Source organism: Penicillium brevicompactum, assembly GCF_028827555.1.
Source record: "Penicillium brevicompactum strain IBT 35665 chromosome Unknown utg000007l_segment0_segment0, whole genome shotgun sequence".
In the NCBI taxonomy this organism is placed as follows: domain Eukaryota; kingdom Fungi; phylum Ascomycota; class Eurotiomycetes; order Eurotiales; family Aspergillaceae; genus Penicillium; species Penicillium brevicompactum.
This window is the reverse complement of record NW_026623210.1, coordinates 1,187,938-1,215,077: the sequence shown is the minus strand read 5'-3', so window position 1 is coordinate 1,215,077 and position 27,140 is coordinate 1,187,938. Positions and strand designations below refer to the sequence as shown.

The 27,140-nt window shown below is 50.3% G+C and overlaps 8 protein-coding genes across 8 annotated transcripts; 6 read left to right on the top strand and 2 right to left on the bottom strand.

The window, feature by feature from the left end:
* Positions 1–1,326: 1,326 nt before the first annotated feature.
* Positions 1,327–4,207, top strand: N7506_011228 (putative C6 transcription factor; the record flags this gene model as incomplete). The annotated part of the gene is made up of 2 exons (XM_056960521.1): positions 1,327–3,864; positions 3,920–4,207. 2 exons carry the CDS (start codon positions 1,327–1,329, stop codon positions 4,205–4,207), a joined length of 2,826 nt encoding a protein of 941 aa, XP_056806676.1.
* Positions 4,208–6,684: 2,477 nt separating this feature from the next.
* N7506_011227 (uncharacterized protein) lies at positions 6,685–14,047 on the top strand (the record flags this gene model as incomplete). Its single annotated transcript, XM_056960520.1, has 6 exons — positions 6,685–7,047; positions 7,098–7,157; positions 7,209–7,324; positions 7,380–7,617; positions 7,665–13,080; positions 13,131–14,047. 6 exons carry the CDS (start codon positions 6,685–6,687, stop codon positions 14,045–14,047), a joined length of 7,110 nt encoding a protein of 2,369 aa, XP_056806675.1.
* Positions 14,048–14,504: 457 nt separating this feature from the next.
* Positions 14,505–16,113, bottom strand: N7506_011226 (uncharacterized protein; the record flags this gene model as incomplete). Its single annotated transcript, XM_056960519.1, has 2 exons — positions 14,505–15,175; positions 15,231–16,113. 2 exons carry the CDS (start codon positions 16,111–16,113, stop codon positions 14,505–14,507), a joined length of 1,554 nt encoding a protein of 517 aa, XP_056806674.1.
* Positions 16,114–17,430: 1,317 nt separating this feature from the next.
* N7506_011225 (cytochrome P450) lies at positions 17,431–19,055 on the bottom strand (the record flags this gene model as incomplete). Its single annotated transcript, XM_056960518.1, has 2 exons — positions 17,431–18,691; positions 18,748–19,055. The coding sequence occupies 2 exons, from the start codon at positions 19,053–19,055 to the stop codon at positions 17,431–17,433; spliced, it is 1,569 nt and encodes a 522-aa protein (XP_056806673.1).
* A 1,208-nt stretch (positions 19,056–20,263) lies between these two features.
* Positions 20,264–21,700, top strand: N7506_011224 (putative C6 transcription factor; the record flags this gene model as incomplete). The annotated part of the gene is made up of 1 exon (XM_056960517.1): positions 20,264–21,700. The coding sequence occupies one exon, from the start codon at positions 20,264–20,266 to the stop codon at positions 21,698–21,700; it is 1,437 nt and encodes a 478-aa protein (XP_056806672.1).
* Positions 21,701–22,255: 555 nt separating this feature from the next.
* N7506_011223 (putative FAD-binding monooxygenase) lies at positions 22,256–23,518 on the top strand (the record flags this gene model as incomplete). Its single annotated transcript, XM_056960516.1, has 1 exon — positions 22,256–23,518. The coding sequence occupies one exon, from the start codon at positions 22,256–22,258 to the stop codon at positions 23,516–23,518; it is 1,263 nt and encodes a 420-aa protein (XP_056806671.1).
* Positions 23,519–23,815: 297 nt separating this feature from the next.
* Positions 23,816–24,818, top strand: N7506_011222 (uncharacterized protein; the record flags this gene model as incomplete). The annotated part of the gene is made up of 3 exons (XM_056960515.1): positions 23,816–23,832; positions 23,879–24,208; positions 24,266–24,818. 3 exons carry the CDS (start codon positions 23,816–23,818, stop codon positions 24,816–24,818), a joined length of 900 nt encoding a protein of 299 aa, XP_056806670.1.
* Positions 24,819–25,444: 626 nt separating this feature from the next.
* On the top strand, positions 25,445–26,822 carry N7506_011221 (uncharacterized protein; the record flags this gene model as incomplete). The annotated part of the gene is made up of 2 exons (XM_056960514.1): positions 25,445–26,722; positions 26,772–26,822. The coding sequence occupies 2 exons, from the start codon at positions 25,445–25,447 to the stop codon at positions 26,820–26,822; spliced, it is 1,329 nt and encodes a 442-aa protein (XP_056806669.1).
* Between the last annotated feature and the right edge of the window lie 318 nt (positions 26,823–27,140).

Here is a 27,140-nt window from a genome sequence, read left to right as displayed (position 1 = left end):
AACAAAAAAAGAGGTGAAAAAAAGAGGGGAATAATCCCAAAGGAAATAAAGGAAACGAAAAAAAGCCTTATGGTCCGATCCACCTGAGTCCGCTCGTTTTATTATTTTTTTCTTTACGCTGTACCTCACTTTACCCCCCGAGAATGCCCTTGAACATTTGTGCTCGTCCCGCTTACCTTTTCTGGTGTTCCCGACGCGGGAAGAGACGGTGAATGGCTTGGTTCCAGACAAATGCCGATCCGACATCAGCTGCCAACACGGGGTAACGGGGGTTTCCCAAGTTCCCTGTGAGCCCAGCCTAACGACCAGGTCTAATCCACCGATTCCCCCGGATTCAAAGACTTGGGAACCGAATAAAATAAATTGGAAAATGGTTCGGAGAGTGGCCGGACGACAATCGGCCGGCGACGGGAATTGTTATTCCAGCCAGTCTGGGTGGTTTGTATGTGAATCTGGACCAACTACGGACGGAGTACGGAGTAGAAGAAGAACACTGTCCTACCTGTGCTTTTTTTCCTTTTTTTTTTCTCCCTCTTCCCCCCAACTTTGCTTTTTTGATCCCCTTGTTTCTCAAAGCCTGACTTGATCGGGTACAATGTACAGATGCGAGATGACGATCATGAGATCATGGTAGTGACCGTGTAGGGGTTTCTTATTTGGCTCTCAGGCCGCTGAAAATCCCGTGAAGTATGATACGTGGGTATAGGTGACATGAGCTACCCCAGGTCATAGAGTAACCTAGGTAAAAGTGGTAAAAGCCGGAGCTATGGTAGTCCGCTTCAGCCCTGGAGAAATATAGATGGAGTACTCCGTGGATGTGTAGTAATAATTACGGTAACGGTATGGTAAAAGTAATGAAAGGCAATCGGCAGCCGGAAACTGGGGGCTCCACAAACTCCAGGAAAAGCGCGACCTTGCATTTCGACTCTCCGCAATTTCGCCAAATTCCCCAGTTCTGATTCGGCTTTTCCTTTTTTTTTTAGTCACTCTTTCTGCCCGGAGAGTTCCCCGTTCCCTCCCGACTTGTGTTTCTCTTACCGGTCCCGACTTTATTTTCCCCCACACTCCGCCGCTTCTTCTTCCCTCCCTTGACTTCCTACTTCTTACCTACCGGCTTCTATACCCTGGTGCGCTATACTGTACCCCATGTCTGTCTCTGCATATGCGGTATACTAATGATCCACAGACACTGCGCATCTTATCCTCCCCGCAATCCAACAAAAAATTATAGGATCCCGACCCTCATCCAACAGTAAATGGGTGAATCGCGACTGATACAAACCGAGTCGCCGCATTTCCGCAGACCTCGGGTCTGCTCAATACATCATGCGGTCTAGTATCGCTTGCGCAAGATGCCGACGCAGTAAGATCAAGTGTGTCAATTCCGGTATCGACACTGTGTGTCGCGCCTGCGATACCTCCAACCGAGAATGTGTCTACCCAACCCCGGCAATAGGAGTGAGCGGCGCCAAACGAGACCTGGCGGCCCTGGCAGATGGAGAGGATCGAAATGGAGACTGGGACGGTCCGAAACGACATCGTTCGCGCAAGGTGGTGGGCATCTCTGGCTCGGCGGGTTCCAAAGTCGGTATGGATGTGTTGGATTCTTCAATACTTACCACCAAAGTCTGGGAGGCGGTGTTCGACCTCTTCCAGTCCCATTTCGCGACCCTTCTACCTTTCCTACATCCCGCAACCTTCCTCGGTCAGATCCGACAACTCTCATCCCCGGCTCCACCCGCAACTCTCGACGGTCAAGATCCCCGAAATTCTGCGACTAAATCGGACTCTTCTTCCTCGCTGATCCCTCTGGGGGTCCTCGCCCTGACGGCCCGTTTCCATGCTCCGCTAGCTGCGGCTCACTCGCCCGCCTCCCCTGGACATTCCTCGAACCCGCTTGCTGCGTCGGAATACTATGCGGCTGCCCTCCGTAGCCGGCTGGCCGGCTTGGATGGCATCAGCCTCGCTCAACCTGATCTCGCGCGCGTGCAGGCCCTTTTGATGCTCGCACTGCACGAATGGGGCATGTGCCGCGGCAAGAGCGCCTGGGTTTATGTTGGCATGGCTATTCGATTGGCACAGGCAATGGGGCTATCCTTTGAGCTTGAGAATGAGTTCCCGGCCCGAGATCCTTCCCGGTCTTCTCCTGGATTCAAGACCGAAGCGGATCACTTTGGTTTGCCGAGACGGGTAGAGCCTAGGGAACCTACCTCCGATGATATTATTGCACAAGAGACCAAGCGCCGGACGTTCTGGGCCTGCTTCATTCTCGATCGGTGCCTTAGTAGTGGAAAATATCGGCCCAGGATGGTCCGAGTCAAGGACCTCGGGATTCAGCTTCCGAGTGACAACGCCTTTGCATTCGGAGAGCGGGTGCGGACGGCCCGTCTCACTGAGCCCGCTGTTCGGCGGCCACAGAGCTTCGGCTCGCAAAGCATGCAGATTCCTAGTATCCGCCAAAGCATTGGAGGCTTTGGGGATGAAAAGCTTCCCGGTCCTAACGGCACCCCCGATAACAAGCCATGGTCGCCCATTTCTCGCCGCAAGGACTCGAGCGAGGAAGAGGTAGACCGATGGGAGGTTGGTGCTGAAGAATCCGTACTCAGCCGTGTGATTCGAATCACTCGTATCTGGGGAAGCATTGCCAAGTGGTCTTGTGCTGGAGGTCGTCGGATTGAGCAATATCCTCCATGGCACCCAGAGTCTCGCTTCGCTTCCCTTCGTCTGCAGCTCAATGAGTTCCAGGACAGCCTGTCTCGCAATCTGCAGTACTCCTTGCGAAACACAGACACGCATATCATGTATAAGACCACGCTGGCTTCATACACTGTGATGCATGTCGTTTACTTCCTCTCTGTCATCGTTCTTCACCGTGCTTATATCCCCTTCCTTCCTCTTCGCTGCAATGAGCCCATCGGTCCCCTAGATGAACCGTTGTTCCCGAATGACAAATCTAGCGGCTCACCCGACGGGTTCTGGCGTGATAGTGCCCGTGAACTCTTCAAGGCTGCACGCCAAATGATTGACCTTGTGGCTACTTGCCAATCCCGCGGTGCTCTTGTGGAAAACCCGTTGGTCGGCTTTGCTATCTACAATGCTGCCTTCATCGGCGTATATGGCAACCACTTCCCGCACATGGATCCTGACGGTTTGATGGGTGCTAAACCCCCTCCTGCTAGCCACGATAGCCACCAGCTCGGCGCCGCACAGGCGCGCAAAGCTCTGGATATCATGCGGGAAATGCGGCCTCGTCTGAGGATGGCCGTTGGTTGGTTCCGTACCCTCAATCGACTTCACACTTACTTCTCCAAAGTTAAGCGTGATTTCCGTCGGGTCTCCCGAAACCGACTGGACAGCATGTCAGACGCTTCCGAACACCCACCCAATGGCATTCGTGCACTTCGCGACGGTGGAGTTGGCGGTGGTCTTGAAGAATTCAAGCTTCTCGAGAAGCTTTTCCTCGACTTTGGAAGCATCGAGGATCAATTGACAGAGCCTGGAATGGAGGACGATGGCATCGCTGTGCCAGCGGCCGGCGAATCGATGTACGAGCGCAATCTCAGTGACGCCGGCAGCAATGCCGTTCGCAGCGAAACCGGTGATCCCGGCGATCAAATGCTCGATGGTGCCGGTGGCCGTCGCGAGTCATGGGTGCCGGTCAACAGCCCCGGTATGCCACTCGGACACGACGGCGATCGTCGGCCCAGCCTGCCATTGCCCAACAGTCGGCCCATGCCGTCTGGTTCACCTTACTCTCTCCCATCTCTCCAACAACACCACCCAGATGGTCCCATCTACACCACATCTTCTCCAAGCCTCCCTTCCCTGTCTACAACCACTCAATCTCCCTCTCAATATTTGACGGCCACCAGCAACCGCTTAAATCCTATCACTTCATGGCTCCCTACCCGCCCCCCAGGCTCCCCCTCCTCCATACTCTCAATCCCTTCCTCCTATCAATGCTGCCACCTCACACACCATTCCTGTCCTCCCACCTCCAGGACCGGTCGCTCAACTTGCTCCTTCTCCGCCTTTGACCTCAACCGAGGGCCCAGACCCAAGCATGCTCTCAACCAGTCTCGGCGGTGACGATGTCCTCGCTTTCCTCGACGGATGCGAGTGGTCTCAGCTGTCTGCGCTCGCGCCATCTGAGATCGGCATTCCCGCAGGCTGGTTGAGCACAGTCTGGAGCCAATTCGGTCGTTAGAGCGCATCTATCACGGTCTATCAAAACAGTGATTGTCGTCCTATCACTCTTTGTATTATTACTCTTTACGACCTCGTCACTTACGTCTCTCACGTACTGTACGATATCTCCTATTCTCTCTCACACTCTCCCCATCTATGATCACCGGCGACTCAACAAAAAAATTGGTGCTTGCAATCTTGTTGACACCTCGAGCGCCGATCATGGACGGATTGAACTCCAAATCCAATCATTTCACGCCTGATCTCTCTCTTCACCTGAGACAGGCTGAAAACGGGATCACGAAGATTGATTATCACCGATACCCAGCGCGCGCAACTTTGTTTTCTTGTTCGGTTTGTCTTTTTTTTTTGCGTCTTTTCTTATCTTCTTTCCTTTGTCGTGGTCTCATTTTGTATTGGGAACCTGGCGCAAGGCGTTTCTCGTGGGCTTCGTCCTACCCGAGAGGCCGATTGATTGCTTCTACTTAACCATAATGGGTTCTTGCTTGTTTTGTTATTTCGAGCGTGCTTTTATTGACGGGGTCTGGCAGCGTGGCCAGACTTATTTATTTGGATTTTGGTTTCTTTTGTTTTGGCATGTCTTATGGCCCGAATGGCCGGGGGTTTGCGTTTATGCGTTCACGATAGCCTAGTATAGGTTTTGCACTTGCGTTGTGAGTTACCAACTGCAATTTGCAATTCGAGTCAACTATGCCTCTGTGGCTCCTTTTTTTATCATGGCAATATTTTTTTAGTAATACTGTATGTCTTGCTTTGTAAACACTCATACGTGTAGGTTATACAACTCACGGGACCAGAAATCGAGGGTCAACTCTTGCTGAGTATCCAGCATTTCCCAACATCTAGCAAGGTGGTGACCAATCATCATCGTCGGCTTCGTGGTCTTCTTCACCTTTGGGCAACATCATCGACCTGTGGGAAATAGGCCATTTTGGACTGCTCACACGCAGGTGATTGCAAGAGCCTTCCAAATAAACCATGGGCTCGTGAAGTTTTGAAGCTTTGGGCGCGTTGAACTTTGGAGGTGCCTGCTCAGGTGGCGTGCAACGATGGTTGGCATACGATTCGTTTTTGGATTACTGCTTCAAAGGAATCTTGTATTGCTCTGGCACAAGTAATTCCGTGTGGACAAGAAATGATATTTGGAAGCTGTGAAGTATGCCCAAATTCAGGGCTTCATGACAGATTGTTGACAACGTGCCCAGGTGGCAAGTTCCAGTCCCTAGTTTCAAAGGTACACATGCAATGCTTCGCTCTCCACTCTCTTGGCGGATTATTCGCTGATCTCCGTGCTGATCCCCGTAGATTACCATTACCTTGGAAGTATATCGCGCTGTACGAGGTATTGCATCAGCCTCCTGCGGCAGAGCAAAAGTATTCTCAGCTCTTCGCTTTCTTGGCGCAGATGTACCCAGCCCAGATTCGACTTCATTGAAGAGCAGAGGCAATATCCGTTGACTTCTACCCAATGACGCAATATTTAGCGCATCTGTGGCCTGGGTACTCCGTAAATTAAGGTAGTTTAGCCTTCTGCAGGCAAAGTGTGGAGTATTGATCCACATTTATCTCTAACACTTCAAAATTGCATCTTTGTGTCAATATGAGGAAAGTGGACCCTGAGGTATTTCGAAAAGTCCACAGGAAATGATCTATGAGTCAAATAGAACAGGGCGTGAAATTATTTGCATCCCAAAGCTGGATCTACCCCAAGGCTGATCCTGGGAGCCTCAAGCGCTGGTTAACCCGCATACGCGCCAAGACCCACCGCTCGTATACAATTTGTATCACGGCAAGAGCATTAATATCCAGCATGCAGATGTCAGCATTGACAAGCGAGGCCTGGACCCTGAATGTACCTCAAGTATCTGAAAGTATAATTCTCAAGATTGTGGACACGATATTGGCCTGCCCGGTCATTTGGAATCTTAGTGCATATCAACCAGCGAACCAGATACGTCAACACTGGTGCGGAGAATTAAGATGAGGTTCACCGTGTATACTTCGGATATAGCAAATACTGCTGATGCAAACTGGTTTCACGGACTGTCCGTCATACGCTGATGAGGTAGCCTGCAGTAGAACTGCCAGCAACCTTGAAAGCCCCAGAGATATGAACATCGAATACATGCTTTTGACCTATCATTGTCCCTACATGGTATAGAGACCTGTAACTAAGTTAGTGGCTTTGTAGCTTTTGGGAGGCTTTGCACTTCAGGTGAGGCTGGCCGACAGGCCGACAACAGCAGCCTAGGAAGATTCCAAATTTTTCTTATTTTGAGCCTCAGCCCTAGCCTTGGTATTATGTGATCTGGGGCATTGCAAATAGTGGCAATTAAGGCGCGCTGCTTACTCGAGTGTTACAATAGCAAGGGTTTGTAATTGAAGGTTGGGGGTTACTTTAAGACAAACCACTATTCTCGAGGAAAGCCCCGACAAGTGAGATATTCCGCTGGGGCACTGATAATTCTAGAAAGAATGGGTTTCGGAGCCATGGGGAAGATGCTTTGCCTACTTTTGTCGCTCTTTGGCCAACTGGTCTTTGCCCTCCAGTACGACCCCGAATTGACCGAGTATAACATCAACGAGAACAAAACTGCAAGGCAGGTACTTGATTACTCGAGCAAGTGGCCCGGGCACACATATAGCCCATCACCTTCGAATTGGAGGTTCCCATTCTACACGCTCTTCCTCGATCGATTTGCCGACGGCGATCCTGAGAACAATGATATAAATGGCACTGTGTTTGAGACCGATACATTCTCGAACCAGTACCGGTTTGGAGGTGATCTGGCCGGACTGGAGGACAATCTGGACTATATACAAGGCATTGGGGTCAAGGTGAGTCGGATTTCGCTGGAGCTTGAGTCGGGACTTACCAGCCCCGATAGGGGGTCTATATCGCCGGAACTCCATTCATAAACTTCCCCTGGAAGTCGGACAGCTACTCGGTATGTGGTTTGACTCCAACAACTCTTCTATATGTGTCTGACCAGAAAAAGCCTCTCGACTTCAGCCTACTGGACAAACACTATGGCACAATCAAACAGTGGAGATCTGCAATCGATGAAATTCATCGACGAGGGATGTACGTGATGATCGACAGCACCTATGGCACGTAAGTGAGAATCTTCCCCAAGAACCAACATCCACGCTGATAATGTTGCGATCAGTATGGCAGATTTGCTCGGATTCGAAGGCTTTCTCAACAGCAGCGCCCCTCTGAGCCCCCTCGAATACAAGACGGTCTGGAAAGGAGACGAGAGATATTTCGATTTTGCCCCCAGTGATCAATACAAGCAGGAATGCAAGTATCCCACATTTTACGGCGAACTCGGATATCCCGTCTCAAACACCTCCGATGACCTCCTCGCACAGTTGAAGGGCTGCTATGACAGTGAATTTGATCAGGTAAGTATCCACACACTGTCCTACAGCTCACTCTGACCAATTTCTAGTACGGCGCCATCGACTCCGTGAGTCTCACGCCCGACTGGCAGAAGTCTTTGGCCAAAGCAGGCTTGGTACAAGATCGGTTGCGAGAATGGATCCCATCTGTCAGGGAGAAGATAGAGCATTTCACCTGCATGTTAATGACCTCCCTGGACATTGATGCGCTTCGCTTCGATAAAGCGGGACAGATCACAGTGGATGCTTTTGTGAGCAGCTCTCAAGCCATTCGTGAATGTGCGGCTAGCCTGGGCAAGAACAACTTCTTCATAGGGGGCGAGTTGACGGCAAGCAACTCATACGCGTCGATCTTCCTGGGTCGCGGGCGTGAGCCAGATATGAGACCGCAGAATCAAACCGAGGCGGTTTCTCTCACCAACATTTCGAGTGATCGGTATTTTCTCCGAGAGCCCGATAAACACGGCGCAGATGCAGCGGTCTTTCACTACAGCATTTATCGTGCTCTGACCAGATTCCTGGGGATGGATGGCAACTTCACAGCACCGGGTGATCTAAGTGTCAACTTTGTCGATGCCTGGAACGACATTCTGATCACGAACGACCTTACCAACGCGAACACTGGGAAGTTTGACCCAAGGCATATGATGGGAACCTCTAACCAGGATACATTCCGCTGGTCTTCTCTCAAACAAGGCACGGAGAAGATGCTGCTCGGGCAGTTCATCACTTCAATTCATATGCCTGGGATCCCAGTTTTGTTATGGGGCGAGGAGCAAGCACTCTATGTTCTTGACAGCACCAGTCCTCTTGGCATATTTGGCCGACAGCCAATGACTTCAGCACCCTCTTGGCAGATGCAGGGATGTTACGGACTGGGCTCGAGCCAATACAATGAGTTCCCCGTTGAGGCGGCGTTGATTGGCTGCGAGGATGACGAGGTCAGCATGGATCACCGTGACCCCACACATCCCGTCCGCAATATCATCAAGGCATTCTACTATCTTCGTGAGAAGTTCCCTTCGCTCAAGGATGGATACTATCTTCAAAGCTTATCCAAAAAGATCCACAATGTCAATCTCCCAGGGTCTGGTGGCACCGACACCGAATTGGGAATATGGAGTGTTCTTCGCGACAACTACCCCGAAGTGAATGAACTCAACGCGACCAAACAGTCTGCAGTTTGGTTGGTCTACCACAATGAGAACAGCTCGGTCACGTACGATTTTGACTGCACATCACCCGTGAAGAGTTTACTCGCACCTTTTGAAGAAGGAACTCAAGTCAGAAATTTGCTGGCACCTTTCGACGAGCTTACGTTGGAGTCGAGTCAGGTCAAGCTAGGGATTCATGGCTCACAGGACACCAATGGCTGCTTAAAGCGAGCCACGCTAAAGCCATTTGAGTTCCGCGCCTATGTGCCAAAAGCACAATGGGTTCCTCCTCCTGTGGTTATGACCAAGTTTGTTCCCGGTCATGACGCGAGGGTCGAGTCAAACACCACCGCCACAGAAGAGCAGAGTGTGGAAATCGAGCTGCGATTCTCGGAGAAACTTGACTGCGACACGGTCACCAAAAGTCTGGCCATATCGTCGACAACGCAAAGTGGGACTGCAGTGAACTTGAATGCAGAAAACGTGTCTTGTGAGATGGTTGAAGCCGAAAAGCTAAAATACACTGGCCAAATTCCAACCGCATGGTCCTGGAAAGCGACACTTGACAACGTCACACATGGAATCCATGTCCTGGCAGTCAAGAATGCTTCGACGGCGACAAAATCTCGTTTCACAAACTCCGTTGATCGTTTGGTGTTTCGCATCGGGCGCAAAGACAATCCCATGGTATTCCCGATGCTAGCAAACTATACTGACACCGGACTCACCAAGTTCTCCGAGAAAGACGGCTTTTTGGTGAACCATAAAGCTCCTGGTGCAGATAAATGGCGATACACGACGAATTGGGGGAGTTCCTGGAGCACCTGGAGAGCGTACACCGGGGGCTCAACTCAGATTAGCAATCTTCCTTGGTCTGGTGCCAAGAAGCAGGAATGGGACGGAGATCATGTTATTCTGCAGTACTGGAGCAAAGCGGCTGGAAGTGGACAACACATTCAACACATGGACACTCGAAAACCTGGCAAGGCTCAAAGACGATTCCCTCACCTGTTTGCCTTTGGTGACTTCAATGGCTTTGGCAAGGACACCGGGCTCAGAAACGCCTTCTCCAATGACCGCCAGGGTACTTGGAAGTTTCACCTATCAGCCGAGTGGCCATCTACATTCCAAGTGAATGTATGGGGAGTCAATCCTGACAAAGAAATTGATCGCACCTTCGTATTCGGCGACACCCTCAACAGCAGTCGATTAAATCGCTTGCAACCTGACTCGCTCTCGGTCGCTGACAACGTGGTCAACTTCTCCCAGTTCCCACCGGCACCTTACATGGCCTACCGAATGGAACTGAATGATGGAAACATGCGCTTCGAGCTCGTTCCGGTCGGTCTGCGCTTCCACCAGCAAGTACTGTACATATTGCTGTGGACAATTCCAATAACATCCGCCGGAATCAGTGTTTGGATTTACATGGGGGCATTTTACCACATCAGTTTCAACCGCACTGGTGTCAGTCTTCCACTCCATTTCCTCCCTGCCTTTCTGCGGCCACGTCAAGGTTTTGAAAAGATTGACGGTGAAGACAACATTGGGAATCCCATGACAGAAATGGCACTTGCAAACACTGCGGGCGTGCTACCTTTGGCTGTCGCTGGCGTGGCAAAGAAAAAGCGGACCGTGTTGTTGGCAACCATGGAGTATGACATTGAAGACTGGAAGATCAAAATCAAGATTGGTGGACTCGGTGTCATGGCCCAGTTAATGGGCAACAACCTTCCCCATCATGACTTGATCTGGGTTGTACCATGTGTCGGAGGGGTTGACTATCCCATTGACACCCTTGGAGAGCCAATGACCGTTACGATCGTTGACACTGTCTACGAAGTCCAAGTCCAGTATCACAGGTTGCGAAATATCACTTACGTGCTCCTCGATGCCCCCATCTTCCGTCAGCAAACAAAGTCGGATCCTTATCCTCCTCGGATGGACGATCTCGAGAGTGCGATCTACTACAGTGCCTGGAACAGCTGTATAGCTGAGACAATCAAGCGCTTCTCGGGAACAATAGACATTTATCACATCAACGACTATCATGGTGCAGTGGCACCGCTTTACCTACTTCCGGAGACAATTCCCTGCTGCCTATCACTGCACAATGCTGAATTCCAGGGCTTGTGGCCATTACGCGACGACAAAGAGATGGAAGAGATAAGCAAAGTGTTCAATCTTGATGTCGCTATTATCCGCAAATACGTCCAATTCGGAGAGGTTTTCAATCTGCTACACGCTGGAGCCAGCTATCTCCGGATTCACCAACATGGCTTCGGTGCCGTTGGTGTTTCCAACAAATATGGCGATCGCTCGTATGCGAGATACCCTATCTTCTGGGGCTTGAAGGAAATTGGAAAGCTCCCTAATCCAGACCCATCCGACACAGAGCCATGGGACCCTGAGGCGGAAGCACGCCAGGTCATTGAAGTTGATCAGGCCTATGAAGATTCTCGTGGCGAGGACCGCCGTCAAGCGCAGAAGTGGGCAGGGCTTGAAATCGATCCCACTGCCGAGTTGTTCGTCTTTGTCGGTCGGTGGTCAGTCCAAAAGGGCGTGGACCTTATCGCAGATGTCTTCCCCGCGATTTTGGAGCGACATTCCAACGTCCAGTTGATTTGCATCGGTCCCGTCATTGACATGTACGGCAAGTTCGCTGCTTTGAAATTGCAGGAGATGATGACCGTTTACCCTCAGCGGGTGTTCTCAAAGCCCGAATTTACTGCTCTGCCTCCCTTCATATTTACTGGAGCTGAATTTGCACTAATCCCCTCACGCGACGAACCGTTCGGCTTGGTCGCAGTGGAGTTCGGCCGGAAAGGTGCCCTCGGCGTTGGGGCTTTGGTCGGTGGACTTGGACAGATGCCCGGCTGGTGGTTCCCGGTCGAGTCCATGACAGTTAAGCATCTCCAAAAGCAGTTCAAATCAGCAATTGAAAGTGCGATAGCATCAAAGCAGAAGGATCGCGCTTTGATGCGAGCAAGTTCAGCTAAACAACGGTTCCCTGTGGCTCGGTGGGTGGAGGATCTTGATCACTTGCAATTACGTTCGATCCGCATGCACGAGCAGGAGAATGACCCTTCTCGCAAGAAACGATCGAGTATATTGCACACTCGGAACTTCAGCCAGGTTTCGTTATCATCTGCCCGAACACCTAGTCCAAGTTTTGACGACATGAATCCCATCCCGAGGTCCTCACCGCCGCGTATTCCAGATGAGGTCTTGAATCGCACCCTTTCACTTGGTGTCCGATCGGGTCCTGGCCATCGACCGGGAAGAACAGTTCTACATGAAGGCACGGCTTTGACTCCCAGGCTCGAGGAAATCGCCGATCCAGATGAGCAGCCAATAACATCAGCGGAGGCCCAGGCGATTGTGGAACAAGAGCTGCGTGCCCTTTCATCATCTTCAAACGACGACACGGAAGAGTCTCGACGAGGGCGGTCTCTCTCGGGAACTTTGGCGCAACCTCCGACCGCAGCAGGACTCGGTATAGACATTGCTCATTCGGCATCACGAAGGGGCAGGCTAAGGTCGTCCTCTGTTTTGAGCGTGGACCAAATCAAAGGTACACGCCAAAGCTTCGCCTTGGAGAACGCAGATCCCACTTTCAAAGACGAAACCGGAAAGTATGCACGCTACTTCCAAGGTATGCTGCAGAGATTGACCGGCAAGAACTCGGAGAGCGATCTTTGTATCGAGGATTATATTGTCAACAGCGAGAAAGAATGGGCCAATGAACAACGCCAAATCAAGCTGGGCCGTAGATCCAGTCGGAGCCCATCCCCTTATGTTGGATCTCGGAGCTCACCGTCCCTGAGCGACCATGCGGATGGCGATTTTGACGATGATGCATCCAATTGGGAAGACCTGTCTACGCAGGAGCTCTTGCGGCCTCAAAAATCCCAGCGACCGCCCATCATTCAACGATGGATGCTTGCCCGCGTGTTTGATTGGCCAGTCTACTCGATCCTTCTCGCCTTGGGCCAAATCATGGCCGCCAATTCTTCCCAGATCACTCTCCTCACTTCCGGAGCAGGTCAAAGTCCAGTCATTCTGTACGTGATGGGAAGTATATACATCGTCACAACTTGTGCATGGTGGCTTGCATTCCGACGCGTCCCATCGGCCTACCTTCTTTCCCTACCTTTCGTCTTATACGGCATTGCATTTTTTGTCATTGGTATTGCCGCTTTCGTTCCTGTTGGTACCGGTCAAAAGTGGGCATATCATGTGGCGACTGCCTTATACATCATTGGATCCTCCAGTGGATATCTTTTCTTCTCCCTCAACTTTGGAGATGATGGTGTGTACCCAATCTATATTTTACTTGGCTGTCTTCTAACGGTGTCATAGGTGGCTCAAAGATTGAGTCGTGGGTATATCGTGCGTGCATCATCCAAGGCACACAGAATCTTTACATTGCTGCACTCTTTTTCTGGGGCGCTGAGATGGCTGCAGGAAACGGCAATGGAATTGTCGAGTCCGCGGGAACTGCCGCAGCTATCACAATGCCAATTGGAGTTTTTCTGATTATCGTGGCAGTGGCACTGTTTACCGGGCTCCCCAGTTATTACCGTCAAACCCCAGGCAAGATCCCAGCTTTCTACAAAAGCATCCTCCGGCGCAGAATCATTATCTGGTTTTCGGTGTCCATTGTTCTGCAAAATTATTTCCTCAGCATGCCTTACCAGCGAAACTGGAACTATTTCTGGGGATCCAAGTATCTACCACGTTGGGGAGCCTTCCTTCTCGCCGTGGCTTTCTTCATTGGAGTTTGGTACATCCTTCTCGCAATACTCGCCTGGCGATCCAAAACTCATTCATGGATCGTACCAATTTTTGCTATTGGACTAGGTGCTCCACGATGGGCGCAGATGCTCTGGAGCACATCCGGGATTGGGTGGTGGGTTCCCTGGATGGTCGGTGGACCACAAGGATACGCCATCGGTGCTCGGGCAGTCTGGCTATGGTTGGGAGTTTTGGACTCGATCCAAGGGGTAGGATTCGGTATGATCCTATTACAGACCCTCACCCGTATTCATATCGCCGCGTCGCTTTGCGCAGCACAGCTGATTGGCACGGTTACAACTTTGGTTGCCCGTGCCACCGCTCCAAATCGGGATGGGCCGGGGGATGTGTTTCCGGATTTCTCGGCGGGCATAGTGGAGGGTATCTCAAAACCATGGTTCTGGATCGCCTTGGGCTGCCAGCTGGCAATTCCCGTTGGCTTCTTCATGTTCTTCCGCAAGGAACAACTGAATAAGCCTTGATACACAAGTTTGGCAAGTCTATGTCGTTTTGTTCAATTTTTGTTTTATTTACTACATGTTTTTTTGTTTGTTTAGATTGTAATAAAAAGTTCTTCGGAGATACAACGATGATTACAACAAAAGCTAGCTCGACTGAGCAACATTCAATGTACTCAGGAATGGTCTCACCAAATTGAAAGGTGAATTGAGCTTTGAAGCCGAGGCTCGTTTCGACAATCACGTGACGAAGAGCATGTAAATCCCGAGGCTTGGCAAGTTTGGATGTTTTGCATTACCAGGCTTCGAAGGGGAGCAAAATAACCAGTGTTAGTTGCACGGAGATGATGCTAATATTTGAACATTTCACTATTCGGAAATTGGAAGGCTTCTTGATTCCATAAAGGTTCTTCTATATTCACAAACTGCACACGAGCCTTTCAAGCGCTGCTTTGAAAGCTCTACCAGACCTCGGAACTACTCAAGGGGAGTGTACCTCGCGCATTTGAAGCTCAGGACATTTGAAATTCGGCCCGAGGTCTTTCTCAGACGATAAGTCGGTGGCTTGTCCTGGAGGAAGAAGCCGTGCAACATTCACACAGTCGCGTATTCCCTTCGAAAGGGCAAATATTTTGTCCATTTCTTCGAGACTCCGACCAGCGGTCTCGGGGAAGAAATAGTAAACGATAGGCACCATTGCCGCGTTGCAACCTGCAAATATGACAAAGTATGTCTGTCCCATGCTATTGAATGCGATGGGGGTGACCAGAGTAATCAGGATATTGATAGCCCAGGAACAGCTGATGCTGATGCTGTTGATAGTTGTTCGTAAATGCAGAGGCGCAATCTCTGTGGTGTATAAATATGGAATCGCACCATATCCGATGATGTAACTGAAGTGAAACAAAAAGATGAAGAACACGGAGCCACGCATCGCCATCAGGTTCTGCGGTTGAGTCCCGAGTGCAGCCACCAGGGCTAGACAGACGGCATTTCCTACCGCGCTGCCCAGGAGTAATACTCGTCTCCCGAGTCCTTCGATCTTCAGAACACAGAAGATTCCACCGATTGGGCCGACCAATTGGTACACGGCTGCTAAGACGGTAGACATCGAGTTTCCGAGATGGAGATTGTTTTCGAAGATGGAGGTTGCTAGACAAAGACACATGTTAGAATGCGAAGAGTGTAAGACCAATATGAGACGTACTGTAGAAGGTTATGACCGTGGCTCCCGTCAGGTGCATGATAAACATGACCGTAAGAGCAATCATAGCCCGGTGGAAGGTTCTCTGGGGTCCCATGTGGAAGAGCTGTCCAAGGGATTTCTTCCCGGCGAGGTCCAATGACATTTGAACGTCCTTGATCTGTGCTTGAACTGTTTCATCTTCAATAGATGTGTCGTTAAAAGCAGCTAAAACCTCACCGGCTTCGGATATGCGCCCTTGTCGAATCAACCAGCGAGGAGATTCCGGCAGGTAAATGATGAACAGCAAAACAGCGAGCGAAAGCAACACCACAAATGCAAATGGAAATCTCCATGAGACACTGCCGGGTGTGAATGACATTCCAAAATCGAGAAAGAGTGACAGAGCACTCCCGAGACCGCTAAAGATCCCTTTCATGGCGACATGGGCCCCACGTTTCTTGGCAGGAGAGATCTCAGACTGCCAGAGAGGTATGGTGGCTAGGAACACACCGGTACCAAAGCCAAGTATAACACGGGAGGTGATCAACATGCCGAGCTTGTACGCACTTGCCATCAAGATAGATCCGACAATTTGAGTAGATGCTCCAGTCATGATTGTTCGTCGGCGGCCGAGCCAGTCACCTAGCCAGACACAAGAGAGTGTTCCCAAGAAGACACCCATTGCATATGCCGCCACGACAAGGCCTTGGATTGTTGATGCATATGATTTGTTGACAGCGGTAGAAATATCGATTTCGGGGAATTGCTCTTCGAAGTTTTGAAGCTCCAATACGCCTCCAAATGAGGCTGCATTGTAGCCGGATGTGAGGATCGCAGGCATCAAAACACCACATATTGCCAATATGCTGAGGCTGTTGCCCCGAAGACCGAAGAATCGACTCATTTTTAGGGCTGTATGAAGATCTACCTGCGTAGATCTATGCGGGGGAGTTTGAAGTCGAACGATCGGCGTGATCGACAATGATCCGCACGTCAAGGAAGCTTGCTGTTGGAATCAAACTGCCTGTCTCTTGCCAGCAATGATACCACTGGTATTTAAAAGACTCGAGGGCGGTTGAGTCCCGGATAGGTCGGCTCATTTCCACGAAGAGTTGAAGTGTACATTCTTTCTCGACTCATGTTGACCTCGATCTGGGCCCATGATAGCAATTTGCTGCCACATGTCCAGTGGCGGCACATGTAAGGCCCCTGGAATCTCTCTTGTCAACTGGCTCCGGAGAATCGAACACCGTGCCACAAGCATGCCTGGACGAAGCAGGGATCATGAGCGGAAGTCGCCCTTGTGATGGGACCTCAGGAATGCACAGGTAGAAGGAAACAGAGTTGGGGTAAAACGATAGACTAGCCTAGACAGATTCCTGCAAACCCCACAAGTGCGGAGTGAGCGATATTCAAGAGCCGATGCAAGGGGGAGCATCTCGGGTTGGGAAACTCCCACTGAAAAAGTTTGGGCCCCGAGCAGGTCTAGACACCCCGGGCCTCTGTTGAAGCCACCTTTTTTCTCTGGGCATATACCCCCTTTCTGAGAATTGTCTTTTCGAACCGATGTTCGCTCGAGCCAAGATTTATAGACCATAACCCGTTGATGCACGAGGTAAGGCTATCTCAATCTGCGAGAATGCATCTTTAAAGTCGCCAATGTAACCTTTAGGCTCAACACCAGTTAAACCTACCCGGCCCGATCCAAAGTTAACCAAGTGGGAAGAGCCCTACCAAGCTAAACTTAAACATCCAAACCAACAAGATTATCTCCGATTGGTGGTAAGTGAGTGTCAAGGGGGTGGAATTCAGCTTGGAATGATAATGCACAATAAGGTTACAGTTACCTCATGCTGCCATGGAGCTGACAGATTGCGAAGATAGCTCTGACTGATAGAAACTCCTTTGTCGAGCAAGGAGACTTATGCTTCAGCTGAACGGCCTTGTTTGGGCCTTCGCATATGACCGGAGACCCATCAGGCTCTATCTCGGTCCAGTCTCCCTTCTAATAGCCTCTGTCTATCCTTAAATGGTTCGTAGGAGATTGAATGGATAATGTAAGTTGCCATGATAGAATGTGGCGCGAGAGCGGGCTAAAAAAAAGGAAAATAAAGCCCATCAACCGAACTTGAGAGGCAGGTGTACTGGTCCCACCCAAAGCTATAAGATGAACCGCATGCTCACTTGATATAGGTTGAACCAACTGTCTCACCAAAAGCTCCTAGCACCGATCCCTCAGTCGGATTCCCGCATGACACTCCACTGGCTTTTTCGAAAACCCTTCATGCGATCTCAAGGTCGATTGGTGCAGAACAAACTCGTACCGGTGAAACAAAGTTCCAAGTATCAACTGCAGCTCCATGATCGCAACATTCTGTCCAACACACGCTCGGGGTCCGTAGGAGAATGGATTGAAAGCGGCCTTCTGCCGAGCTGATAAATTCAGCCAGCGATCTGGCTTCATCTCTTCAACATCAGGACCCCAAATTTCTTGCATGTGATGAATTGTATAGGATGGCACCGAGAGCACTGTACCAGGCTGGAAATAGAAACCGTCAAACTCAACGCCTGCACCGTTGTCGGCGACCAAACGGGGTAGACCAAGAGCTGATGTGGAATGAAGTCTCATGGCTTCGTCAATGCATCGTCGTAAGAACGGGAGATCTCTGACCTCAGAATATGAGGCAGTCTCCGAATTTGGATCAATCGCTCGGTCCAGCTCTTCTTGTAACCGGGGGATAATGGTTCCTGGGGCGCTGCGTTCCCCGTGTAGGATCCAGTAGAAAATGCCACATGCCGTGTTTGATATTGTATCGGAGCCAGCAATGAGTTGGGTAAGTGCTTCTGCTATGAGTTCATCTCGCCCCATTGGCTGACCATCGGCGTCCCTTGCTTGCAGCAAACGCGCCAAGATATCGTTGCGGCCATCGGCCAATCCTTTCTCCGACGCGCCAAGTCTTGACGCGACCGCGGCAACGGCGATGCCTGTCAGGTTCTCTACGGCTGCTATGCCTTTGGTGAAGAATGGATCTGGAAGATACCTAGCCCATGGGCGGAGTGACGGTAAAAGACCTAGTGTCGAAGAAACTTCGCCTCGGCGATTCAGAACATCGACTGCTGGGGCATAGGATACAGGACCTCCTGGCACAAGTTGCGTTTCGGTCTCATCCTTGCCCTTGTCGACCATACCAAATGGAGATCCAAACGCCAGATCCCCGATAATATCGAAGGCGAGATAGCTAAACCAAGGCATCGCATTTAAACGAACAAAGTGTTTCCCATTCAGCTGGGGCTCAGAAGCCGAGATGCGGTCCAGCTGTGCGATCCATCGCTGTAGATTTTCTACCATGAACGGCTCAAATGCAGCGACTGACTTGGGAGAGAAAGCATGGGATATGATCTTTCGCTTGCGTGTATGCTCTGCGCGGTCGCGCACATTAAACATGCCTGGCGTACGAGCCACGAATGCTTCGTAGTAATGACTGTTTTATTGTTAAGAAAGAAACTTGGTTCCATTCTATGTGTTGGTCTGACATACTCTTTCAGAAAGCCATTTCCATGTCCATATACAACGTTCAAAGCTCGCTCATCGGCAATAGATACATGGTTGAAGCCGATGCGAACGACTTTGCCGTATTTGCGATGCGCTGAGTCGACAACAGCATATTTCTGACCCCGACGGGCACCCAGTCCAACCCATGCGTTGCTGAACTTGGCACTCCATGGTCCCGGGATTCGGTTCAATTGTCGATATGTCACCAAGTACGGGACTACATAGTAAAGTGACAACCAGACTGGGATGACCACGGCTATCCACGGCGAAAGAAAAACACCTAGCAAAGCCATTTCGGATATGATGATTGAAGTGAAATCAACTTGTCAAGCGGGATAGGGATGTCTTTGTCAACTCGATCTGTGGAGATGAGATTTCTTATAGACCTTTCACATGTCCGCGTGGCCGTCTGACAGAGGACAGTCAACATGGTTGAAGACAATAATGGGGGGCGATAATGCCTGCAGAAGATCTGCAAGCTTGGTGTATCTGAGTTGAATCAAGGTCAATTCAAATTTGGGGGTGTACTTGTTGGCTCGCATTATCAACCAAATTGTTTTGTTTGCTCGGCTTTGGGACTTCGGCCGTAAGCGGTAATTATGCTTACGGCCGAAGTCCCAACGTCTTCCTCCGCTCTACATCCCCTGTGGCAGACCCATGGAGCCCCAACAACCACGAAGACGGCGCAGAATAGCGCGATCTTGTATCGAGTGCGCCCGCCGGAAGATCAAGTGTGACCGAAAGCATCCATGTAGACGTTGCGTCACCAACCAATTGCAATGCACCTATAGGGGCTACAACAACAATTCTACCCCTCTTATACACCACCCAGAGAATACATCGGGGTTCAATGCCTCACCTTCCCCGGCATCGGTGTATGCACATCAAACCGGGGGAAGCCGGTCGGCCCTGGATGCCAATGCTCTTCGTGATCCCCCCACTCCCAGAGCAAGGGCGCTAACACCAACTGGGACAACACAAACTGACCTCGGTGCTTCTCGAACCCGAAATGAGCGACGATCTTCGATATGTGGGCAAAGCTCAGAGCCAATTCTGGCCGGGATCTTGTCCCGAATCGAAACACTTGAGAAATCCTCGACAGATAAGCCCACCTTTGGCTTATCTGAGACCAATCAAGCGATTCTCGGACGTCCATCACACATAGAGAGCTCTGAATGGATCTTCTCAAAGACTAGGGTCATGCGATGGAGCTTGTGGATGGGCAAGGCTAAAGAGGTACCCCCACTCCTGCACTCTGTACCCAAAGAATACTGCTGACTGTCTCAAGTTTGCTCCATTCATTACCTGTTACGCCGAGGCTATCGGAAAAGGTACGGGCGAAGCATTTCAAGCCCCCGACACTCGAGCGGTACTGTCCCATGTTGGTGATCTTCTCAAACAGTGCAAAGATATTGCAAGGACCATCAAACTCTGGCGGCCAAGTAGATCGCTGTTCACCCAAATAGACCTTGCACCTCCATCCCGAGAATACGCACATACTATGGTCGGTTTGTACCTTGGTGACTTCGAATCAGTCTACCGAATTCTCCACATCCCTTCTTTCTGGGTCGAGTATGAAACATTCTGGAGCAATCCCGAGCAGGCCCCAACTGAACTTCGTCTCAAAATACTTCTTGTGGTCGGGATAGGCGCGAGTATCCATGAAACAGGTATGAACGCTGGGCTTCGTCATACCATCCATCGCTGGATTTACGCCGCCCAAGCATGGCTCTCCGGGCCATTAGAAAAGGACAGGCTCACCGTTTCTGGGCTTCAAATCGACTGCCTCATGATACTGGCCCGACAAATCTATTCGATTGGCGCCGATCTGGTTTGGACTTCGATGGGGACTCTGCTCCACAAGGCCATGCAAATCAATCTGCACCGCGATCCAAAGCACCTCTCGGGGATACCTGTTCTGCAAGCTGAAGTCCGACGTAGGCTCTGGGCGACTATTGTTGAAATGACGGTACAGGCAGCGTTAGACTCGGCGATGCCACCTAGCCTCCCTGAGTCCGACACTGAGCCTCCTTCAAATATCAATGATGATGAAATCAGCGAGTCTACAACTGCTGTTCAATCTCATTCTAGCGGGATATACACTGCTACTTCGATGCAACTTCTTATGCTTGCCTCGTTGCCAGTCCGTCTGCGAATACTGCAAATACTAACAAGTTTGAGCCCGGAGATATTGTACCTCGATGTGATCGCATTAAGCTCCGAGTTGACCAATGTGCTTACCTCTAACTATGAGTTTATCAAGGACGACGCAGGAGCGAGCATGATTCCGTTTCATCGTAATCTCCTAGATTATCTCATCAGGCGTTTCATGATACCTTTACACTGCCCGTTCACCGACAAAGCCCGCACAAACCCTTTGTTATCGTCATCTCTAAAAGCCACCCTCGATGCAGCTATGGCCATCATGTCACCAGAGCCCGATGATGCGTTCTCCAGATTGATGGCGATCGGCGGTGGTCTCTTCAGAGAAGGCATCTGGTGTGCCATGACCGTCATCAGTATCGAGCTGTTAGCACAAACCGAGGCCCAGAGTATTGATGGAACACTGCACCGCAATCACCGATACATTGGGCTTCTCAAGAACATTGCTACTGACCTGCTTTCTATTTCCGTTGAGCGCATTCGTCAAGGCGAGTCCAACGTCAAAGGTCACATGTTCATGAGCATGATCATAGCGCAGGTTGAGGCAAAAAAGTCGGGCGTCGATAGCGAATTCAGCATTGCAAAAAGCGCCGAAAGTAGTCTCGAGCTCTGTCACGGTCTTTTGATGACACTGGCCGACACTGTTTCCTTGGCGCATTCGAGCGACGGTGATTTTGAGTCGGGCGCAAGTCACCATGGCGAGCTTGAAGAATGCACTGGTTTGGATCTGGACTTAGACTGGGATTTCCTTTTACCAGATGCAGGGTTTGCGTAAACCCGGACGCAATAACATGTATTTAGAGGTAAGAAGCTTGGAAAGACTATCCAAAAGACTATTAATAAGACTTTGTCACAGTAGTTCTCCTACCACTTCTAGGCTGCGAGAAATACGAGCCCTAGCTTTGGTACGACGTTTGAATCTTTCCCCATTCTTTTATACACCTGATCATCATAGCCGGATGTGCCCAGGTGAGTGCGACAGTCAACTTGGCCATTCTCGGGCGTCGGTATAGTTCAACTTTATCAGGGAATAAGCCGTCCGCTGTTCACTACGGGCTTCCAATTTCTTTTTCGCTCTAGTGAGCTGTTTACACCCTTTGGTGGTTTTGAACCTGTGACAATGTCGGTCTTTCGCCATATTCGGCCGTTGCGGCGGTCTTACGCGGAGTTAGTCGGCCTCACAAAGTACTCCGTATCAAGCCATCAATCTCTCTCCCAAGGTTTAGTATAAAGTCCCCACCGTGAACAATTGTGCTTTCTGAAAACTCTCTTCTGTAGACGCCAACTCTCTTCGACTTTACCTAACACATACCCTCGACACTTCAACATCATGAAGCAAATGAAAATACTCATCAGCGGTGCAGGAATCACCGGCAATACCCTCGCCTTTTGGCTTACAAAACTAGGCCACAAAGTCACCGTTGTCGAAGTCTTTCCCGATATACGAGCCTCCGGCCTCCAGATTGATCTCCGCGGTCATGGTGTGGAAGTCATGAAGCGGATGGGTCTTGAGCAGGCATTTCGCTCCAAGTCGATCCCGGAACAAGGCATGCAGATGGTGGACAGTTCGGGCCAGAGAAGAGCCTACTTCCCGGCAAACGACTCCTCCAACGTTACTCTGGGCTTCAGCTCTGATTGGGAAATTATGAGAGGAGATCTCTGTCACATCATATACGATCTTACCAAGACTCGAGCGAAGTATCTATTCGCGACATCGATCGACAACATCGAAGAAGAAGACGGACTCGTGAATGTGCGTCTTTCGGGTGGCGTTACAGATCACTTCGATCTTGTGATTGGCGCTGATGGCCAGAACTCACGAACTCGCAAGATGATGCTTGGGCCCGATGGGCCCGATGCTTTTCATTCCATGAAGGGCATGTATGTGGGATACTTCACCATCTCTCAGCCTATCCAGCCAGGCGAAGATTATATGGCAACATCTTATACGGCAAGTGGTTCCAGAGGCATCATGACTCGCCGACACAACAACCACGAGATCCAAGTCTACATCGGTGGCCGGACAGACTCCGATGAACTGAAAGCTCGTTTGAGGGGCCATACCGACGAGCGAAAGGAAGCTTTGAGCGAAATGCTTCGGGGAGCAGGGTGGCGGACCGATGAGATGTTGGAATCTCTCAAGCATGCCGACAACTTCTACTGTGATCGCTTGGGTCAGGTCAAGCTAGATAGCTGGTCTCGCGGGCGTGTTGTTCTCGTCGGGGATGCGGCCTACTGTCCATCTCCGGCGACGGGAATGGGCACAACCTCTGGCCTTGTTGGTGCTTATGTCCTGGCTGGTGAGATTGGCCGTCACTGTGGACCTGGAACGACAGATCGCCCAGGTGCCCTCTTGACTGCTTTGCGAGCCTACGATGATAGGTTCCGTCCTTTCATGGCTCAAGTTCAAAAGGTTGTGTCTCTTGAAGAGGGTCGCTGGGATAGAGTATCAACATCGGCTTTCGGGGTTGCTGTCATGAACTATTTTATGGGAATTGCGTCTTTTTTGAGATTGGATGTTCTAAGCAGGTTTACTTCGGACACCGTCAAGGACTGGGACCTTCCGGAGTATGAAGAACTGTATCATGGTTGAGATCAATTGGTTCCTCGTTGTACCTTGTTGTGTTTATGACTAGGATGCTCCCGCAATATAGAGCTTTTGTTGTTTGCACTCGATCATTTCCTGTATTGCCCTCAGTAATTGTTTTGCGTAAAGTGATAAATAGGTGAGGACGATCTAAGAGACAAATGATTGAAGCATTTAGTCCAACTTCATGGTACACCCACCTCACATGCTCTCGCCTTTCACGATGTTTTGTTGTCGTGATTCACAACTCCCCCACGCGCATTCAAAATTCTCCGCTCGTCAACTCTCTCCCATATTTACAAAATGGAACCACCCTTCACGTGAGAATCCAATTCAATGAAGCCGGTCATAATCTAACCTTTTCAGTTCACCCTACGCCGTTGGCAAGAAGATCGATCTGCTAATTCACGGCGGTATTACCGCCAGGGCAACGATTCTTCACGTCTACGAGCCCTTCAATTCCGCTTGCACGATGAACCTCTTGTTTGATTCTGATCTTACCTATCTCGGCATACAAGGAAAGGTTGTTCTGAAACTTTTCGACCGAAGATATGCAACTACGCTCCGTCGTACTTCTGGCACCATTCCATGGTCACCAGCCTTTGAGACTCGCTATGCTCGCATGATTACGGATGGTACCCCGGCTGTAGTTCAGTCACACCTGATCAAGCGGCTCAAGGCCTTTGACAATAACCCGTGAGTTGAGAGAATCCCGTCAAGTTATTGTACGCACCAACTGACAAGGAGGTATAGTAATGATCCTCGTCCCAGGGACCGCGTCGCACATGAAAATTGCTTCCAGGTCTTTTGCGAAGTTGCCTTCTGTGGCCAGATGCGAAACTTGTTTGATAGGGAGCTCGAGGTGTACAGACTGCTCCAGCCACTGCAGGGCTCTGAAATCCCTCGACTCATCGGACCTGTGACGGTAATCGAGCAGCAGGAATTCCCGCGTCCTACCAACCCACAATGTCTGGAGACTCCCGGCCTCCTCTTGCGGTACATTGAGGGATTTCCCCTTGCTGAGTTCCCACGCCACACGCCAATGAAACTATGGCCAGCTATTATCGAAGAGACAACTCGGACAGTGCAAAAGATTATGGATTATGGCGTCACGCCTGAGGCAATAAGCCCGGAGAATATCATCGTCGAGGTAGGAGTTGAGCCTGAGCTTCGCATCAAGATCCGTTTCTGCAATTTCACGAAGTACAAGCTTCGGAGAGAGTTTGCAGATGAGGTTGAGATGCTTACGGCTCAACTTGCCTTCATGGAGGCCCTGTCACCGGTCTTCACATACACACTCGGTTGATAGCGCGGTATGCGCTTGCTTTTAGGGTTCGGCTTTCGCTCGGGATGCATTAATGCGAATTTTCCATGTGATTGATAGGGCCAACCGTGTATTTGCACTCGTATCATACCGGTGCTGCGAGAGGATTTATTTGCAAGGTCTCCACATGCGTTCAATTCTTCATTTTCGTCGCTTCGGTCCCTGCCTGTGAAGAAACCGGTCCAATATTGTCTTTACAGCGCCAAGACCTAGCCTGAAGAAATTAACGATGATTTTACGGAGTGGAATTACGTACATCATTTTACTCGCCAGGGGCGGGTGCTTGTCTAGTATAAGCCTAGTGGTGCACCTTGGCTGCCACTGCGGCTTGGCCCGACACGACATGCTCCTACCACCTGCAGAATCTAGTTAAAACAACCTCGGTGGCGTCCGAAACTCTACGAATTAGTACTCTTTCTCCGAATCAACTCCAGTTTATCTCTTTTCATGACCCGCTATCACTCCACTTTTGGCACGATGTACCCTCAAGGGTCGGAGCGGAGACCGACCAATTTAAACCTTTTGATCTTATCTGATCCGCACTTTTCTATCCCAACATCTTTCTTTCTTTTGTTGTATCTTATACATTCTGGCTTCGCAGCACCAAGATGGCCAGCGAGGGACTTCCAAAGGGACAATTCTCCGATCCCGAGATACAGGGAATCTTGGAAGACGAGGCACGATTTCGTCGACTTGGATGGAAGCGTTTGACTGTCATCTCAATCGTCGAAGCGATTGCTCTAGGCAGTCTTGGATTGCCTTCCGCGTTCGCATCTCTCGGTATGGTAGCTGGAGTCATTCTAACAATTGGTCTTGGCTTTGTAGCCGTATATGCAGGATACAGTATCGGCGAGACCAAGCTTCGGTACCCACAGATCGGTCACTATGCAGATGTTGGTCAACTTCTGCTTGGCAACGTCGGATCGAAACTCTTCCTCGGTAGCTTCGTCGCCCTCCTTGTCTTCGTCATCGGATCTCACTGCCTGACGGGAGCAATCGCATTCCAAACAATCACACAGAGCAGTTCGTGCTCGATTATCTTCAGTGTCGTGTCGGCCGTGATCCTTTTGATCCTCGCTATCCCCCCATCCTTCGCGGAAGTGGCAATCCTTGGCTATATCGACTTTGCTTCCATCATCATCGCTATTGGTGTGACGATGATTGCGACTGGTATTCAAAGCACGAACAATACCGGCACTTTTGTCGATCACGCACCTTGGTCCGCCTGGCCAAAGCCCGGTCTCACGTTCTCGGCGGCTATCGTAGCGGCCAATAACATTGTCTTTGCCTTTTCCTTTGCTGGCTGCTTGCCATCGTTCATGGAGGATATGCACACACCCGAAGACTACGTCAAAACACTCTGGTGGCTTGGAGGTATTCAAATCGTCATTTACACCCTGACAGGATCGATCATCTACGCTTTCGTGGGCCAGGCGGTTCAATCCCCCGCTTTGCTATCAGCAGGCCCTCTCATCTCGAGGGTTGTCTTTGGCATCGCTCTTCCCGTCATTTTCATTTCAGGGTCGATCAACACAACAGTCGTCTGCCGATACATCCACGGGAAGATCTACCAAGACTCCATCGTTCGCTATGTAAACACAACAAAGGGCTGGGTCACATGGCTTGGCCTCGTGTTTATTGTTACAATTCTGGCGTGGATCATCGCCGAGGCAATCCCAATCTTCTCTGAACTGTTGTCGATTATCTCGGCTCTGTTCGTGTCTGGTCTTTCATTCTACATCCCGCCTATTATGTGGTTCGTGCTCCTCAAAGAGGGTGCATGGTACGAAAAGCACAACCTTAAGGCTGCGATCTTGAATGGTATCGTCTTTATAGTCGGTCTGATCATCTTTGGATGCGGCACCTACGCTAGTATTGCAGAATTGGTATGTCCAACTTCAACGTTTATTGCTCCATGCTGACTCTTGGCTGTAGGTTCACAAATTCCAATCTGGCTCTATAAGCAAACCATTCACATGCGCTTGAAGACCTCGGTGGTGCAGTTTGAGGTCAAATCGCCTCTTCTTACGGCACGCTTTGTATGAAATCAGGCGTAATGATCAGCTTCGGATCACGATTGCAATGTCTTGTGCAAAAAAAATTACGACAGTTTATTGCTATAGTTTTGAGCCCACCTGGGCATGATCTTCCATAGGAGTTTAAATATGAAGCTATGATACTATGATTGCTCTGCACTTGTCATTCTGATCCAGTGACTTTGATTCTATCCTTTTCTATCGACTACGTAGCACACTCCCGACCTCGTGGTGTGGACCCTCTTTGTACTTGTAAATTTCAGGTCTA